At 35.9% G+C, this 19,691-nt stretch overlaps 1 protein-coding gene across 12 annotated transcripts in view; it reads right to left on the reverse strand.

The window, feature by feature from the left end:
- LOC141462790 (sodium channel protein type 2 subunit alpha-like) overlaps positions 1–19,373 on the reverse strand; it is a 59,377-nt gene extending 40,004 nt beyond the window's left edge. For 2 of the 12 annotated variants that reach the window (XM_074144807.1, XM_074144809.1), the window contains exons 1-11: positions 19,107–19,373; positions 14,887–15,005; positions 13,902–13,991; positions 12,246–12,374; positions 11,458–11,549; positions 10,247–10,519; positions 9,878–9,941; positions 8,849–8,990; positions 8,490–8,696; positions 5,363–5,662; positions 825–1,172 (exon numbers count right to left, since the gene is read on the reverse strand). In XM_074144807.1, the coding sequence (XP_074000908.1) occupies positions 825–1,172; positions 5,363–5,662; positions 8,490–8,696; positions 8,849–8,990; positions 9,878–9,941; positions 10,247–10,519; positions 11,458–11,549; positions 12,246–12,374; positions 13,902–13,991; positions 14,887–15,005; positions 19,107–19,373 (2,031 nt within the window). Of the gene's footprint in view, positions 1–799; positions 1,173–5,362; positions 5,663–8,489; positions 8,697–8,848; positions 8,991–9,877; positions 9,942–10,246; positions 10,520–11,457; positions 11,550–11,645; positions 11,738–12,245; positions 12,375–13,901; positions 13,992–14,886; positions 15,006–19,106 lie in introns of all 12 variants that reach the window. The other 10 variants (XM_074144814.1, XM_074144810.1, XM_074144816.1 and 7 more) reach the window with 10 other exon arrangements.
- Positions 19,374–19,691: the final 318 nt, after the last annotated feature.

Genomic DNA, 19,691 nt, shown 5'->3' on the forward strand with positions numbered 1-19,691 from the left:
TAGGAAACTCTTGAGTTAAATGGCTAAACTTTTTTTCAGGTGAATGTATTTCTGAAATAGAGCTATATATGCATAACCTGTGAGGTAATCTGATTAAATTTCTGGCATGAAGATCTGTATCAAGATAGGAGAGAAACAAAAATAAAAAGAAATGTGTAAGAGTAATGAAATCTCAATACTTATTATAATGAAAATAGTTTTCAGGTTAAATACAGTTCTATTATAGCCACAAAGATACCATACTGAATCCATATTAAAATATTATGTGCAAAAAGCTTGCTTTTTTAAAGTTTGAAAGAACATCTTAGCTTACAGAAGTCTGAAACTGAGAGTGAAATGTAATGTAATTGCAAAGGTACATAGGAACTGTACATCTTTTTCTCATTAAAGTTATGAGAAAAATTTCTTCAAGAGAAATTCAGTAAGGCGTATTTCTATTAACTATCATGGGATTAGTAACTGCATTCTGCTCAATTTTGTAGGTGTTTTCCTATACATATTTCCCAGTTATATCCTTAGTTATACATCAACTATCTACCTTTGTTGATAAGGTGAAACTATATACAAATTGTCAAATTCAATTTATGGGTTTTTTTTCTTTCTATGTACAGATCTCTTACTGAAAGCAAGGATAATATAATACTTTACTGAGGCTCAGACATAAGAGGTTGAGGACTTTCTTTCCTTTATGTTCTGTTATTTAGAAACTATTGCAAATTATTTCTCACAGCTCTAAGAAATTACAAGGCATGCAGAGGTAAGCAGTAAGAAAAAAATCCGTCCTTGAACCAAGTTGTAATAATTAATGGTTCACTTATAATTACCTCTGGTATAAGCTGACCAGTAGGTGAAGTTAGAGTTGAAGGTCCGCCAACCAAGGAGACGACTCCATTGCAATCCACAGTGCTGTGCATCTTCCCATTTACTGGAAGGGCTGGTACCATTCTAGATGATACACTCGCCTGACTAATATTACTGTTACGCCGTTCTCCATGTCGATTTGGAACAAAGAGGGAATCTCTTCTGCTTTCATTGTCTTCAAGAGTGCTGTGCTCATCATCAGCAAAGTCATTTTCAGATCCTATATCCTTTGCACGACCTCTGAAACTGAAAATGCTTGTTTTGCTGTTGCGCCTTGGTGAGAACAGGGAACCACGAATGCTTAGCAAAGACTGTAAAAGATTTAAAACAAACCAAACAAAAACAGCATCAGAACTGAAGTTCTAAGTTCTTGGCTTTTCAAAGAATAGTTACAGTGCTGGAGGAAGGATAGTCACTATTTTCTTCAATACTATCAGTGTGTCCAGTAGGGGAATGTGCTAATCAGGGGACCTGAAGTCAAGGGGAAAAATTCTTGGTAAAGTAATGTAGCCAGTCTGAAGAAAAGTTGGGCAGAAGACATAAGTAAGGTTGGACAGTTTTGAGCAGAGAAGGTAGGCTGAATTGATATGGACCCAGGACTGTGCTAAAGACAGTTTTCAACATCCCTATCAAGGTTTTGCAGGTATTTGCCTTTTCTTCCTTGTTGTATTAGAGGACAAAGCTAAAAATCCTTTACTTTTCTTCCCTTCATCGCCTGGATTCCTAGGGATAACAACTCACCATAACAAATGCTCACCAACCATTGTTTTCTATTCTATTTGCTAGAGGCAGAAGTGGTCTTAAGTTTGGCATTAAATTCAGTCTAAGTTGATGTAAAGAACTTGTCTGCCCTCTTCACACTAGGCTTCATAGTGTGGGAGCAACATACGCAGTACTCTACAACTAGAAGAGGCAACAGGTTGGGAAAGCTCTGGTGATACAGTGAGAACATGACAAGTAGCACTCTTGGGCACAGCTCTCTGGGAGCTATAGCAGGCTGCACACCTACCAGAAGGTACCATTTGGCCATCAGGCAGCTCAAAGCAAGCATTCATCAGGGACGCAGTTACCTAAAGATATCCTCTTACAAATAAGAAAAATAAATCAGTGGTTGTTGGTAATTCATCTTTTAATTACAGTAGAAGCTGGTTAATGGAATGTTCTTCTCCCTTGCTACATATTTTATTAACAGCATTCATGAATAAATAAAATGAGTACTAATTGTGGAAAAAAGAAGCCTTGCATTAAGCTTTCCTCAGTTTTGCATTTCTACAAATCTTCGCATCTTGGTACATCAAAAACCTGATTTGAGATGATTCTTAATTTTTCACTAGTTTTGCAGGTAGAAAGTACTTATATGTAATACCAGTGGTTTTTATCCCAGGATAATTAAAGTGAAAGTGACAAGTGCAGCATAATATATAAGCCTATATTAATACTGTGAAAACCAAACACTGAGTATATACATATATATACACATAATGTGTGTGCTGAACTGGTTACAAAGGCTGGCAGGTGTTTTACATTATAAGATGTATTTTTACTGCTCTTACAGCTATACCAAATTTTAATAATTTGGGCTGAAATTTTCTATGCTGACTGTCAGCCTCAAGCTGAGTTACTTGAAGAATATCAGCCAAATGGGTTTTCTAACTTATTTATGTAAACTTGGCTGGAGAAAAACTGCTGTTTTGCTTATGTTGGAAGATAACTTTATCTAAAAAAAAGGTCTAGCTGCTATAGAGCATGACACTGAATTCTGATAGAGTGGTAAACTAATTACTGCACCCTTTGTACATTTCTTTGTAAATGTATTTGGCCAACCTATAGTCCTTCAAAAAATCACATTCACTAGGTTTCATCTGACTACCACCGCTACCCTTGTTTTTTTAGAGAATGTTCCCATGGCTGCTGTTTTGTTTGTTGTCCAATCTTTCCAATATGTGTTATCATGCTCTGAGCACAGCTAAATGCATCAGGCCCCTCAGGGATTTAGGAGGAGTAGCCCCTGCTCTGAAAGTCTCTGGTGGATTGAGACAAAAAATATGAACCAAGATGACGGCAATTCTAACGCGTGTAGAGGCAGAAATATATGTGCCTACATGCTCCTGGAAAGTAAGGTCTGAAAGGAAAGTTTGGCTTTTCTTGCAGGCTGCATCATTCATTTGCACATGAAATAATGTATCAAAGGACAAAGCCTCTACAGGAGCTGACTGGGCAGATTGTCTCCCTTTACCATTCCACGGCATTCTTTCCCGCTCTGCCACCTCGTTTCACCAGGAAGCAAACTGCATGTCTAAGAAGGGGAACCAGCTCTTCCGTTACCAGGTTCTGTGCCTGTAATCCTTCCACTCTTATGGCAGCTCAGCTTTATTTCAGTGATATGCAGACAATGTATGCCCCAAAGCATTATTACAACTGCAAAACCAAATACCGAGACAGTCTTTCATTAATAAATTATCCTCATTTATATTAGTTACTTGATACAGGTCTCTTTGTGTTTTAAAATTTTAAATTAATTTAAAAAAAATATTTCAAATGGTTACTTATTTCCTCCCTGCTGTGTAGTTCATGATGTCTCAAGATGAGCTGTTTCCTGTCTATTGCACCATTTCCTTCTTTTATTTCAAATCTAAGACATATGCACTTTTTTTTTCACTTGATTTTAATGGATTTTAATTATTTACTCTGCAACATGAATTCACATTTAATTTTAATGCTGTCATTTGAAATGCCTTGCTTTCCTAAGCTGTTTAAGTTTCTGTGGAAGTTTCACAGTTCTTCATGACAATTGCCAGAATGAAATCTTTCTGAGAGTTTCAGAGTATGAAAAAATACGTGCAATGATGCTTTACTGTATGCTAATAAAGCTACAGAAAGCTTATTATCTATGGAATCTCTGTCTCAAATGCTCCTCCCCTTAGCATACATGCTTCTATATTGAGTATTTTTTCTGTGCACCAAAAATGTATTTAATATAAACATAATATATTCCTTAATCAGTCTCTTCACCACAAGTATATAAAAGAGCATCAGGGAATTTAGACTAGACAATGGACAGGCCTATTATCAAGTTATTAAAGCACAGGTTTAGTAGTCAGAAATTCCTTTCTGCTCAGACTTTGTCAGTGACTCTTCTTTAGTGCGCTCAAGTCACTCGCCATCCTCATCTATGAGGTACGGACACTTATATATATATCTGAGACAGAACTGCGCAGTCTAAGATTAGATCTTTGGCTGTAGCTCCTTTGCATCAGCCTGACTTAAAGCCCATTCCAATTAATGAAAGATTTTTTGGAGCAGCTTTGGCCCAAAACTAATGGTGCATTTTATTAGACTGGAAATAAACTTTTACAGTACTACTCGAAGGAGTTGAGATAGATTTAATAATTTGTTTTTCTTACATTTTTTTTTTTATTTCTTATCCAGAGAACAACCTGGTCATTCTTCTTAATTATAATAAATATGACTTCACTTCCTTAGAAATGTAAATGTGTCTTTACCAGACCAGGCATTGTCCCTTACACTTGACTAATTACTGAGGCTTTGTCTCAAATTAAGCTTTCCTCCCCTCAGAGCATATATTTCAATGTTAAGTATTTCTGCCACTGAATCTCATATTTCATATCAGTCTGTAGACTAACACGTTTGATACAAAAGTTAAATAGGATAAGTGTTGGTAGTTAAATATGGGTAGTATTGGTAGCTAAATGTCATCTGTCGGCTTAGACCAGACATGATCGTTTTGAAGAGATGCATTTTGAGTGATTTTTCTACAAATACTGTAACTGTGTGTAGACTTGAAATAAGCAAAGGTATCCTTAAGCAACAGAAGAGATCCTTTGATTTAAGGGAGTGAAGCTTTGACAGTTTAATAGTTCAGGCCCTTCCTAAACTATTGTTTTCTATGATTACAATGATTGTCCATCTTGTATAATGAATTTCTAATGAAAAAGAACAGTATGACTAAATTCTTATAAATACAAGCCCAAAGGATCCCTACATATTTTGTCTTTATTGTTGAGTACTAAAGCTACTTTTCTTATTATCTACCATTTAAAGAAGCTAATTAAGGAAAGCAATAGAAACTAATGGTAGCGTGGCATTTCCTATTCAGGGCATTTTGATGCTGGGGTCTGCTAAAAAAACCTATTTGCATAGTTTTAGAATGGATGCAGAATAGAGGACCTATGGTTGATTAATGTAAATTTATGAATAGTAATCAAAGAATCTTTGATTCTTTCTCCAATCTACCAGATACATCTTCGGAAATACATTTTCAGAAATGTTTTAAGTTTACAATTATTCTTGGTATGTTCTTTTTATCCCTTTGTTAACAGAATGGGTCAAACTATATCAAAGTAACACTGTTAATGTTATTACCACTGTTTCTTTCCTTCACTCATCTTTTACATAATTTCCAATACATAAAGCTGCTGTAATTTCAGCCAAAACCAATTAGAGTAGATGAACATGCTTTAATGAAAAAAGAGTGCTGTACCTGGTGGGGAGATGTGAATCTTTTTTCATATGTCAGTTGACTTCCTTCTGCAGAGAAGCGGAAACTTTTCCTTCTGATACTATCTTCTGACTCCGACTTGGGGAACTTATCCATATCTCCTTTGGTCTCTGCTTCAGACATTTCTTTCTGTCTTCTTTTCTTCCTTCTGTTTCTTCTTTCTTTAGCACTCTTTGAGCTCAACTTTGATGCTTCTGAGGAACTTTCCAAGAGTTCTCCTAATCCCCCTATACCACTGAAATCTCTTGATGCAACTGATGCTGCTGCTACTGCTGCTGTTGCCTGTCAGGTTACAAAGCAAGGTATTAGTAGGCCAAAAATGGACAATTTTATAGGCTTTGATCAACTGCTTTGTTTATCACTGTGGTAATACTGCTGGTTGTACTCAAGGGTTTGAGTATGCAAATATACACAAACATATTGTACTGAAGATAAACTATTGAGTTGTATAGCTCCTCATTGTTTAGTAGCATGAGCTACTTGACGCGTCAACTTCCACAGAAAAATAGCATCACCATTGCTTAAAGACTTGCTGCACAAGACACTGGTCTGAAATTATGGTAGTCAGAAAAGTATAAACACTGGGCTTTCTCATGTATTTCAGACATTCTTCCCCATTTTCTCTTGAGAAAAGCCCCACATTGTGCTCTAATTTGGCTGATTCCTTCTGAATCCTTACAGAGAGAATTAATTCCTAACATCCACCATAAGAGTTAATGTATCATAATGCAACTAGCAGTCTGGAAGTAGTTGAATCCAGCCTTTCCTCACTGTTTTCACAGCAAGGACACTCCCCTCAGTTTCCTCCTTCCTTCAGTGGCAACAGGCACACCTTCTAGACAAGTCTTCAAGCTCTCCTTCCCTCCCTCTTCATGTTTCCCCTCCCACATTTCCCCCTGTAACAGCACTCTAGGTCTTTGTTATAGATACACAAAGGTACATTTATTGCCTGTTGCTGCTGCGACCAGAGAGAAGAAAAGATTTAGGTTTCTTCTCTGATGGAAACGGATGAGACTACTTAGCGGAGCAAAGAGCCATCCCAAGACTCAGGACCAGTATCTTCAACTACAGCAGTCAGCCTACCTGATTTAGTTCATCAGGGAAACCAGTTTATTTAGTCATCAAATAAAGGAAGAATTGAAAGTGTGTCCAGTACTCTTCCTAGAAAGAACTGTCTGGGAGATTGCTATGAGGTTCTGCAGTGGAAAATATGTTTGGGAGGCTGATAGTCTGCTGTGAGCTTACAAAAAAGGGTGGCGTGAGAAATGGCAAGAGACTAGGGTTATAAAGATGACTGGCAATTATCTGGCAAAACATATTATATTCAATGCCCAGTATTTCAGGAATGATGAGACACCTCTCTACACCAGGAAAAGAGAGTTTGAAAGCTCATAGTATGAATTAATGGCTTTCTTCACCACAACAAAAAAACCATGCTATGCAAGTTGACTTGATACAGACCTTTTCTGCTAAATTAGGCTATTAAAAGGATTCTGAAGTGTTACTAGTTTCAGAATGTCGTCCAGCAAATGCTCTAACAGAGACAAAGGCAGCAGATGCTAAGTCACCACCCATCTACTTCATACTACTAACACCAAAGGTCAAACAAGTGAAGCAATCCAAAGACCACTGGGATGACTTAGGTTTGTAGATGAGTAGGTTCAGTGTTGAGAGAGAGAAGATGGGTCCCACACTCATTTCCATCTCAGCGATCAATTCAGCAGCTCAGTGATCCACCTTGTAATGCATACTTTCTGCAAATACTTTCGCATACAAAAGGGATCTTGACTATAATACTGCTTTTATTATAATGAATTTGGTGGTCATTCATTTAAAAAAGTAATGACTTTCCAGGGCCTTTACCCAACCTTCCCCATAGTCTCTGTTTCATATAGTTCTCTTCTTCCTAATTCTGCATCAGCTTCATCTCTGTCCTCATTCTCAAACACACAAACATCTAGATGAGCCTCCTGATATCTTTTGATATAATGTGATTTAGTCCCTTTCATGGATGAAAGTATCAGATTTTTTTTAAAAAAGTATAATCTCTGCTGATATTTAACTTTTTAAAAATTTTAATTTTGCAGCATTCTGCTTTTTCTTAAGTGATTTGTAAGTGATAAGGTTTAATGACTAAAATAGAGATATGCTAATTAGATTTTACGGGTCATGCATAAAACTTTCTATTCAAGAAAAAGATGGAGTGTTTTACTTTCCATTAGCAATTTATAGAATCATTCTTAGTGAAAGTAGCCGTAAAATACTACCAAAACTATAGTTTCATAGAAGATTCTAATTGGCTAGCATTTAATAAATATGGTCCTGTTGAAAATTACTATATGCCAGGTGAAAAGCAATAGAAAATCAGTCCAGAAATTAGAGAGACTTCTGATTCTTGGAGCTGAATTCCTGAATATATTTTACTTTCAGATAAGAAAAGCTCATACAAAATTATCTATTAAAATGTCCTTTTTCATAAAACTTTCAATAACTTCCTTCTCTTTTCAAAGAAAACAAAGATTATTTAAAAAGAATTCTGAAATAATACCTTTGTTATAAATATTGCCAGTCTGTTCTAAGGATATATAAATTTCCGATTGACTTCAGTGTGCTTGAATCAGGGATATACTTAAATATCTTTCTGGATAGAAACCTAAAAGAACACTGATTACAATCCTTCTCTCTATTTTCTGAATATTGGGGAAGAATTAATAAGTACAGGAAGACTGGCAATTCTCACTTAGACCATAAAGCAGAAGTAACGTCACTAGACTTTTTTCATGCTGTTCATAAGATCTGTAACATAAAAGCATCATGCACTATGACCACTTAAAGTCAGATTTCTAGGACACTTTTATCACAAATATTCTACTTTTACAGTCTTTTGCTGAATTTAGTAGCATTCTTTTCTGTACCATTAGTTTGCCTTTTTGTAATTGCTTAGTTCCTAATTTCCATTGGCTATTTCCACTTTTATAACTTGTGTGGTAAATAAGACTTTTTTCTTTTTATAATTCATTGCACAATTTATACATGTTCTAATTCATAAAAGATTATTATCCTTGCCTTAAGAGTAACTCTGTTCAGAAAGTACGATTTCCATCATTACCTGAGCTTCTTCCTGTTGCTTCTTCAGTTGTTCCAGCATCTGTTGAAATTCTGCCTCTTTCTGTTCTGCTTCTTCCATGGTTGCTTGATTCTGTTCTTCATAGGCCATGGCGACCACAGCCAAGATCAAGTTGATCAGATAGAAAGAGCCCAGAAAAATTACCAGAACGAAAAATATCATGTATGTCTTCCCAGCAGCACGTAGTGTCTAGGGAGTAGAAAGCGTATCTATATATTATTCCATGACTTATCTTTGATACAGCAAAAGCATTATGCTTTCAGCTCATGTACAAATAAGCCTATTTATATGATTTTGTGTGTCACCTACAGTTTACTTTTTATGTCATAAAAATTTCTTACCAGCTGATACAGGTTCTCCCAGAAGTCCTGAGTCATTAGCCGAAAAAGTGACAAAAAAGCCCAACTGAAGGTGTCAAAACTTGTGTAACCATAGTTGGGGTTTCTACCAGCTTTCACACATATATATCCCTCTGGACATTGCCTATGTGAAACCCAAAGAGGAGGTACTTAGTTATAACTTTTATTTCCTTCTAGAATATATTTGTTATCTTTTGGAACAATATGCATTATTTTTCCACAAGAAATCCATGAATTACAATTTAATTCATTCAGAAAAAAAGAAGTCCTAAGAAGCAAACTAATAAGAGAGTAAATGAAAGATACCCTTTCCATCCGCTCACTGGTTGAAATAACCTAAATATTTAAATTCTCCTCAGCCACATTTTGCAAATAGAATCTTTATTCCAAATGAATAATTTCCTGGCAGAAATAATTGCTAAAATGTTGTTAAGGTTACAGACAGATTAAACAGTATTATTAGCTAAATCCAATTGTACTGTTAGGGATCTCCCACATAATGCTGAGATATTTTTATTTTAATAAGCTTCTTCACTGTTGCCAGTTAGGTATTGGAGCTAACAATTCTAGGCTCAGAACTGGGCACGTGTGTATGGCAGAATTTGCCAGTAATGAAAAAGAGTTAGGCTTGAAAAAAAAGATTCAGTCCTGAACTATGAAGTCACTACTGTGCTTTCTTAATATTTTATGTATTCTCTTTCTCAGTTTTAACCTTTGCTTTCATCTCACTTTCTTCGATCAGTACATCTCCAAAACAGACTTTGCAAGAGTTCAGATTTTATCATTAACACCAACATAATTTTTCAATCAAGCAGGAAGAAAGGCTGTTAATGAGTATTTTATTGAGCCAGAGAGTACAATATTATGACTTAAGTAAGAAATCATTGTTTAGCAGCAAAACTCTTTGAGTTCTGTAACACTGCTAAATATAGAGTTGCGAATATTATGGATAGGTCTCATGTTATTGCTTTTTCTACAGAACACCATAGAGGATTTTTGAAAGGGTCTTACCCTGCATCAGAGCTATTACCACAAAGTAGGGCATCTCTTTGTCCTTCCAAAATGTAAAAATGAGCTGTGTAGAAAGCATTAGAAATATATGTGAATAAATCAAATGAACCTGAAAGTACAACAAAGTAAACTAAAAATAAATTGTAATAAAATCAAAGTGACTAGCTGCTGATCACTTTGTAATTTGTTTAGGAACTCTTCTGCTAGATGTACTTGTTTATTGTATGTATTTGATATTGGTCAGTCAATGACTGTAAGCAGTTCTACATAAGGCAGAGATATAAACTGTTCAATATTTTTTGTTTGATCACAATAGTTACACACTATAGCCACAAATATATTAAAAATAGGTATATCAGTCATTCTTACTTTCATCCTCAATGTAATCCTTCCAGTTAAATGTGCTCACTGTCATATTAACAAGTGTACCATTTTCATCCATTGTGCTATTAAAGTAGGATATAACGTTTATTTCAAAAGTAGAATTGTCTGGAGGCCACTGCAGGCATTTATTCCTCAAGTTGCCCATGAACAGCTGCAGCCCTATTAGTGCAAATACACTCAGACAAAACACGGTCAGGATCATAACATCTGAGAGCTTCTTCACAGACTGAATTAGGGCTCCTACAATAGTCTTTAGGCCTGCAAAGAGAAAAGATGCAGAGATTTATCAAAGAGCATCTTTGCCCTTCCCATAAAATTAAGATGTCATGCAGACACTTAAATTATTTTTTATTTCTCAAACAGTAAAGCTTCATGAGCAGCCTTAGAGATTGTGAAGATGAGTGAAAGAAAAAGATTCTTTTGTATGAATATGCAATGAACATATATTCCAATAAACTGAATATATAATGTTATTCTCAAGCAGGAAATTTTATCAATCATGCTTTCCTGATATAGATTTGATTTTATTTCTTAATTTTTCTCTGCGTTTAATAGTGTGCCAATAATTCAGTTTCCAGTTAATATTAAATATGACTTCACAACAATATGAAGACAGAATGAGAAAGAATGACAAGTCATTTTGAGAATGAAAAATCAATATTAAATATGACTTCACAACGGTATGAAGATAGTATAAGTTATAATTGCAAGAAGTTTTGAGGAAAAAAATTCATTTGCATTTGATAAATTTTCCTGAGTAATATTTATCTCCTTTTTGGTAGCTTTTTGTTGTTACTTGTTTGTCTTTAAGACTAATGTCAATTTTAGGTGGTAAAATAAAGGAAAAAATTCAAAATTAAGAAAGCCATAGTGCTAAAGCTTTGATGTAAAAGAGACAACTTGTTATAAAAAGCAGAAAAACAAAGCAAAATAACCCATAGGCCTCATATTTTATGTTTCATGCAAGAATGTGTTAAACTCAAAGGCTGATTTTGCCAAATAAAAGAAGCTAATGCTGGAAAGGCAAAGAATCATAATCAGGGTTATGATCCATGCCTTTTTTTCTTTTCTTTTTTTTTTCTTATTTTTTTTTTTTCTGGCAACATGAGCAGCGAACAGCAAGACTTATGCTCAAAAGAAGTGAATTCAACTTCAATGGAATGAAAGTCAGCCTCGGTGTTTAACCTAGCTCTCACCTGGAATGACTGATATTGTTTTCAAAGCTCGGAGAACTCTGAATGTTCTCAACGCTGAGACATTGCCCAGGTCCACAAACTCTGTCACATATCTGTAATAGGGGAGTTCACACACAAACACAATGACAGCACACAAATAACAGTTGGAGATACGAGGGGCCTAACACCTTACACCAACTACTTCTTACCTGGGATTACAGAAATAGTTTTCAAAGCTCTCAATACTCTGAAAGTTCGAAGAGCTGAAACATTGCCTAGGTTTACAAATTCTGTTACATACCTGTAGGATTAAATCACAGTTATTCAGAATTGAGGCAGAGCTTATACTAATTATGTGGGTCTTCAAAACCTCTGTGGCAATATTAGCAATGATACTTCAAAATTTACCTGTCTCTTCAGTACAACTCACTTTTCTATTTCTTTATTTTCATCAGTTTTGCTTAAATATCATTGACTTGAAACTCACTGATTTGTATTTGAACAGCTAATTAAACTAGTTAGCTTGTAATAGGACGGTGACATGAAATCAAAGGGATGCCTTCCATTCTGGTGAGCAGAAAAACGTAGGACATGAAATTAGTGTGCCTCAGCAGTAATGACACTAGTGGCTGAGACTCCGTGCTGGCCCCTGCCATATTTTACTTTGATTTAGGTACTAAAACGTGTGATACATTGTCTAAACTTCACAGGCTGCAGAATTAACTACTTTTAAATCAATATATTTATTATAATATAATTTGCCACTAATTTCATGCCCTAAAAGTTAAAAAAGTCCTTGAACCACTTACGCCATTAAAATGACACTGAAGTCAAGCCAGTTCCATGGGTCGCGCAGAAAAGTAAAACCTTCTAAACAGAATCCCCTTGCAAGAATTTTGATAAGTGATTCAAAGGTATAAATTCCAGTGAAAGTGTACCTGAAAGGCATCAAAGCAGGAATAATGGATTTTTGCATACTTGTGCTTATAGACAGTGAAATTCTGTATCAAAGATAACTTACAAAAAAAAAAAGAAAAGAAAAACTATTTAGAAGTGAGAGGAGGAAATCATTAATTTAACTTGCCCCAAACACTTAAGAATGTAATTTTTGTTCAGTAGATGAAATTTGAACCCAACACATATATACTATTCATTTTATAAAAGGTTGATATAATCTCAGGTTTTGTGCCTGCAAATAATTTCAGACTCTCGTATATTGATACATTTCAGACTTTGATATTTATATGTACATTCTCTGGCTCTCACAGGGCTGCCTCTTTGCTTGCATTCTCAAATCAGGTACATGTCTAAATGTTCCAAAAAATTGAGACTTTTTTTTTAATGTCAAAATCAGACACTTTTGTGAAAATCAGTTCTGGATAATAACTATACTCATGCCTATAATACAGGTTTATTTCATAAATAATCATTAAATATAAGAAAGCATACCCAGACTGTTATTCTTGAAGATGTGGAGCATGATTACAAATTTACCTGGAGTGGGAACATCCATTCATTAAAAAACATACAGGAGTCAGTTATAACCAGTGTAACGCAGGAACTTCCTGAGACCCATGTGGGTCTATGTGGACCTCCAGAATAAAGGAAATCTACCTACAGACCCTACTGCTCTCCTTTCAGACTCTCAGCAACCCTAAAAAGCCGTAGTCACTGTTGAGCATACTGGGAACGGGTGAACACTAGTGCAGTTTCTAAATATTGCATTCAGAGTAAGATTTTTAATGCAGTGAAATAAATAAACAGAAATCAATAATGGCTATTGCAGAACAGGAGGGAATGAAAGAAACCACAAGCAGTTAGAACCTGGTTTTTCATTAGTAGTATTATTTCAAAGAGAAACATAGTATTTAAAAGCAAAACATGTACCTATACTTTGTTAGAGAACAAAAATGCATGTTCCATGAACAAGAAAGAGAAACAGAGAAACTTTGTGGTTTCCGTACTTCTGCCAGCTCTTTGTTACTCCTTCACAGGCAAGGCCCTTTCCTCAGTGGTCTGAATGTCTTGTGGTTTGGGTGTTGTGTGTGCTTGCTGTGGCTGGCACTCGTGTCTTCACATCAGTGAGCCACAACAAATGTCCCACTGTGCTAAGATCACAGGTACTCAAGCAATATATGGCTGGCCTCTCAAATGACATGCAACAATTTTACAAGCACGTTTGAAGTTCTGGAGCTCCTTTTCCAATTTACAGCTCAGAACACCCAAGGACAAGAGCTCATGTTTGTACTTCACAGTAGAAGTTCAGATGTTCCTCAGACATAATTTTAAAAAACAAGGCATTAGGAAATTAGGAAACCAGAAAGATATTGATGAACTCATGGAATCTGTTTCTTCTTTACTCTGGAAAAGCCCGTTCTGGCATGCAGTTTTCCATAAATGCTTCTTGTTTGGAGTCACACAAAAACAGAGACGTAAAAATAAAGAAGTAAAAATATTTAACTTACTCTACATTCTTTGTCCAGTCTGGAGGGTTACTCATGGTCATAAATACACAGTTGGTCAAAATAGTGCACATGATAAGCATGCTGAATAATGTAGATTATAGTCAAGGCACGTAAGTCAAAAAAGCACGACAGCTGTACAACACTGAAATCCTTAAAAATATTAAGTGTATAAAAATACCTACAAATAACGTGACATTCTAAATAAAATCCGAAAATAAAGCTTTGCACATAACTATCTATTTTAAATGGTATACCATCTGGCATGTTATGGTGCACTTACTGTAAAACAATGCATTACTTTTATAACTGTGGAAGCTTTAGGATTTAAATGAAATTTAAACACATCCTTAAGTTCACAAAAATATGAAATGAGTACCCAAACATCATTACTTATTGAAGCCAGAGGTATCACTCTAAAAGATCTTTAGGCAGGGGTTGGTTCTTTACACCCAAGTTGTTCTTTGGACATGATTGAAATACATTTGGAAATATTCTCCTTTATTCTGACCTGGATATTTATAGGACACCTAACCCAATACTGAAAATACAATGCTGAAGAAATATGCCTGAAAAAGCAGCTCTTTCCTCATGCTCTTTTGTCCTTGCTAAGTGAGTCTAGTCCATGAATAGTACTACCGGTCTTGGTAAAAGTGTGACCTTATATATGTTCAAGTGCAATGGTTTGTTACTAATTTGGCCTTAGCTTCTGGGCTTAATATGGGATCAGGTCTCCTTTTGTATATAAAGCCTGATATTTAAACTCAGACAGCTTTAGGTGGTTCAGTAGAGAATTTTCTCAGTAGGAATGAAGATCATACTGCAATTCACATGTAACATTGCTGCTTTTTAAATGTGATCAGCATATGTTTAGTTAGGATCGTACACCCACATGGACATATTTTGTATATCCGTATAAAAGTATTATATCAGTAATTAAATAGTTTTAAATGGCAACCCTTAAATCAGCATTAAGAAAAAAGGATATGAATGTACCAAAATCTTGATAGCAATTTTTCTGATGGGATTAAAAGGAGTTAAAATGTACAAGGCAGATGTGGCACTGAATCGGAAAATTGCCTTTCCTTTATTCAATACTATGAAAGTCTGCAAAAAAGAAATACAAAATTAAAATACAGTGTTGACTACATAAATATCTTTATCTCATTCTAAAGGATTCCATTCTCTGACTGGACATTCAAGCTCCATTCTACTGTCTACCTGTGGTAGGAAAGTAACTGATACAGTGGATTAAAACTTCCTCAGCCAATTCTCCAATTTGCTAAATTTCCCAGCATGTAGACTGAATTCTGATATTATTAAAATTGGTGGGAATTATCATCACCAATTCCAGTTTATCAATTATGGTAATGTGGCATTTCATCACTAAAATATTTTCAATTTTATTTCTAACAAAGTCTTTGATTAAAGTCGGAGTTTCAAATTTAACCAAATACATTCTACCTTGTGAGCAAACACTAACAAAACCAAAACAGCAAAAGGGCAATTCTAAATGCCAGTTTGTATTTGGAACAAATACTTGACAGAATTCTATACACATATATATGGTGCAAGGACAAACACCTGTCACTAAACTGTTAACCATAATTTAAAAATAATTTTGCTTTTATTTTAGATTTTTAATTATAACCAATAAAAATTATATGTATCTTCTAAAAATTTATCTGTGAAAAAATGAAAGGGATTAATAAATTGCCAGCTGACATCATCTGAACAGTCTGAGACAAATGTATACCAGAATTTGGCATCTTGTAACAACAAACCTTTTCTTCAAAAAAAATGCTGGTTTCATTTTTAACAATATGTTCTTATTTTCCCTATATGTAAGCCCCAAATTTAGGTCTTTATTATCTTTCAAAATTTGACCTACGGTTCATGTTCACTTTCATTCTGTTCCTGTTGGCAGTCATTGCCTAAGTGTTTTCATTTTTATTCCAAGTATATTTGTGTGTGAGGTTTACTTGCATCTTTGGTGCTGCTTGAAATTTCTTCAGGACATGCCTGTTCTTCATTCCTTTTGCTCTTTGTCAATGGTAATGGCTCTGCTTTGTGTCACCATAATAGAGTCTTTGTTACGCTCTCAGCAGAGCTATATAGTATCACTGTTCTCCATGTTGATTTCCATTCTCCGTAAAAACTGGGCTGTGATCAGAAAAATGCTGCCCTCTCTGTGGCCTTTACTGCCTTTATGGCCTGGTCTGCTGTCTCGGGGAGAGAAAGCACACCTCTCTATCGGGGAAAAGACGACAAGTAAAGGAGCATTGCTGGTGCCTGTTCACAGAATAACACCAAGCCTAGCACTGAGGATGTCGGAGAATGGACTTGGGCTCATTGGCATTTCTCTCTGCCCTACAGTCCTTCACCCAGCTAGAAATGGTAGAAGGATGTTGCCTGTCCCAAGGTCACTCTGCAGCTGAGCCTGAAGACAGGCTCCAATTCACATATGATTTTCTCTGCATTGACAAGTCGATGATTAAGAGTAGTTTCTGCTATAAACTGGAGGAGGGATGATTAATTCTAGGTCATCATTTAAGATGTCCATTTGTTTTCTGTTCAGCATATTAGGCTGGTATGTAACATATATACAGATGTTACCTGTGACAAAAGATTCTGCCGTTTACAAATTACTCTGAGACCAACCAGTCCATCAGTAGCCTGAGTTTTTACACTTTTGTTTCAAAAAATCTGACTCATTTTTCTGATTATTGGAGGTTAGAAAGTACACTTCAGTACTTCTCAGGTTTCCTGATACTTAATTTGTAGAAGACTTATTTGGAAAATTTTAGTCCTGAACTTATTTATGCAACTTTATTCCTGAATTGTTTTGCAGCTATTCAAGAAAAGGGCTTAGTGCACACAGTTATATTGTAAGTGAAAATCTTCATGGAACTGCTGATATAACCAAAACCATATTAAGGAAAGTAACCCTTGGCAACACTCCCTCTCTGAGCTTCCATTTCTTTACATTTCCTTAATAATATTAATATTTGTATTATCTACAGCACTGTTTGTTTAACTTTGGCAACTGTTAGCTTATGCAATTACATATGGATTCTGCTTTATTTTCCGTTCCTATTACTGAAGCCATAATTTTTAAAACAGCTTTGCAAACCAAAGGCACCACAAATTTAGCCACTATTTGATAATTTGAGCCAACGATTGAGAGTTCTATTGGCATGATTTTTTCCTAGCAAACAAAATCACTTTCTTTACTGCTGGATGGCAGCCTGCAATGCCTCAAGCCATCATCAGGGCAACTGCGTCCGTTTCCTTCTCCATATCAGAGAGACAAGGAAAGATAATCCAAGCACTTGTCCAGAAAACACCTTCTGCATTTTTGAATTTACAGTTATTATCCACAGCTTCATCTTCCTTCACTCTCCTTACGCACAACATTTTGAAGGTCTATCAGGAACTGGGAGAATATCTTGATGCTGCTAAAGGAGCATGCAGAAATTAGCAGAGAGTACAGAGCAGAACCTGCTCTTACTGTCACCTGTCCCTTTTACTAATCTGTGCAGAACATAAGGAATTTTTAACTATTCCCAGGCTGGACTATTGCAGATCCTGGAGGAATTTAACACATTCTACAGCTAATTCCAGCTACAGAGATATACTTATTTATTCCTTGTCTTTTCCTGAAGTCATATAATGGTAGTCTGTTTTCAGATTATATGTATAATAGCTACAAGACCAAAAAACATATACTCTACTGCAGGTCTGGACTTTTAAAAAGGTCAAGGGGCAAACTTTTTACTCAAATGGATCTGTTTGAACTAGCCTTTCTAACTGCAAGTCCCTGGCTTGCGGATCATGTGAAAATGAGGACTTTGTATGACTCTGCAAATCATAAGGAGAAGTACACCTCTTTCAGGAGTTTAAATTCTTCGTGAAGCACAACTATCCTATTAATGGTCCATTTGTATTATAGACTTGGACATGTAACGAGCATATTACTTTTCTCTCACAACACATAACCTTTCACTCTGCTCTTTCTCCATGAAAACTCTCAATTAGTCTTCAGAACAACAAAACTGTCTTTTCTCTATTCTTTCCTCAAAACCTAGCTTTTCTGTGGTGTCTGCCACAGACTTCTACCTGACACCTGTGCAGCAGAGAACTATCATAGAATCATAGAATCATCCAGGTTGGAAGAGACCCTTGGGATCATCGAGTCCAACCATCTACCCTACACTACAAAGTTCTCCCCTATATCATATCCCCCAACACCACATCTAAATGGCTCTTAAACACATCCAGGGATGGTGACTCAACCACCTCCCTGGGCAGCCTATTCCAATGCCCGACCACTCTTTCTGTGAAAAATTCTTTCCTAATGTTCAGTCTAAACCTACCCTGTTGGAGCTTGAAGCCGTTCCCTCTTGTTCTGTCATTAATTACCTGTGCGAAGAGACCCACACCAACCTCTCTACAGTGTCCTTTCAAGTAGTTGTAGAGCGTGATGAGGTCTCCCCTCAGCCTCCTCTTCCTCATACTAAACAGTCCCAGCTCCTTCAACCGCTCTTCATATGATTTGTTTTCCAGGCCCTTCACCAGCTTCGTTGCCCTCCTCTGCACTCGCTCCAGCACCTCGATATCTCTCTTGTATTGAGGTGCCCAAAACTATCGTAGCAATCCCAAGCACCTCAAGCAACAGTTTTCATTGTGGTAGTTTTATATGAGCCAAGACTGACACAGAGTCTTCATATGCTAAATATATATATATATAGATAGATAGATAAATATTTTATATATACACATATAGACAGATGTTTACATATGTTATATAGCTGTAACAGCAGCAAAGAATATGGTTATAGTCCTTTATTTCACTGACTTGGATGGATGCTACCTGGTTATCTACAACCATCTCAACTGCAAAATCATGCTTGGAAAACCTTGTTTGTCATATCCAGTCCTATCACTACATTGAAATAAGGAAAATTCAGTCATGTTCTCAAGTTCAGGCAAGTTCAAGGAAGCTATATCTTCCTTACAGTGTGGTAAATAAGAACTCAACTGAAGTTGAAGGAGTCACAGTACAGAAAAGCATAAATCAGTTCTGTTAGATGAAAGGATATTTCGGTATACTTAGTGACGTGATGGTTCTAACCATCATATTTTGTGATTAAATTTTTCTAGTGTAGAAAATTATATTCTATTTTGTGCAAAAGATTATTCACTCACTTTTTTATTGATATAATATGGGTCCAAGTCTTCCAAAGGTTCAGATACCATTCCTGGAGGTATGTCACCGTAAATAAATGGCAGTGTCTTTCCTGCCTCCAAGTCACTGTTCGGTTTTGGACCATTTTCATCATCATCATCTGTATGTTCTTGCTTGGGCTTTTTAGCTTTTTCTTCTGCAGAACGTTTTTCAATAGCTGCGAGAGAATCTCTAGTAAAATAGCGGAAGCTTTCAGGTCCTGGTGGTACCAGCAGTGCCTGTGCCATGTTTTCATCCTGCAAATTTAATTACTTTTAGCCTCTTGCATAAGAATGACCTATAAAAGAAAATTAGATAATTTAGGAAAAATAGATTTCACCAACAGAAAACCCCCCAACACTTGCTCCAAAACACTTTCCAGGCTTGAAATAGAAGCAGCATATTTCAAAGCTGAATAAAAGTTAAAAGCAACTTTGCAGAAGGTTGTGGCATAGTGTAGTAATAATAATATTTTTAATTATGAAAACCAATTTTTAAGAGTGAGTTTCAGTGCCTGAAATGAGTTCTGATTGTGTTTTCAGTACATGAAGCCATGTAGCTTTCCT

Source organism: Numenius arquata, chromosome 3 (genome assembly GCF_964106895.1).
Source record: "Numenius arquata chromosome 3, bNumArq3.hap1.1, whole genome shotgun sequence".
NCBI lineage: Eukaryota > Metazoa > Chordata > Aves > Charadriiformes > Scolopacidae > Numenius > Numenius arquata.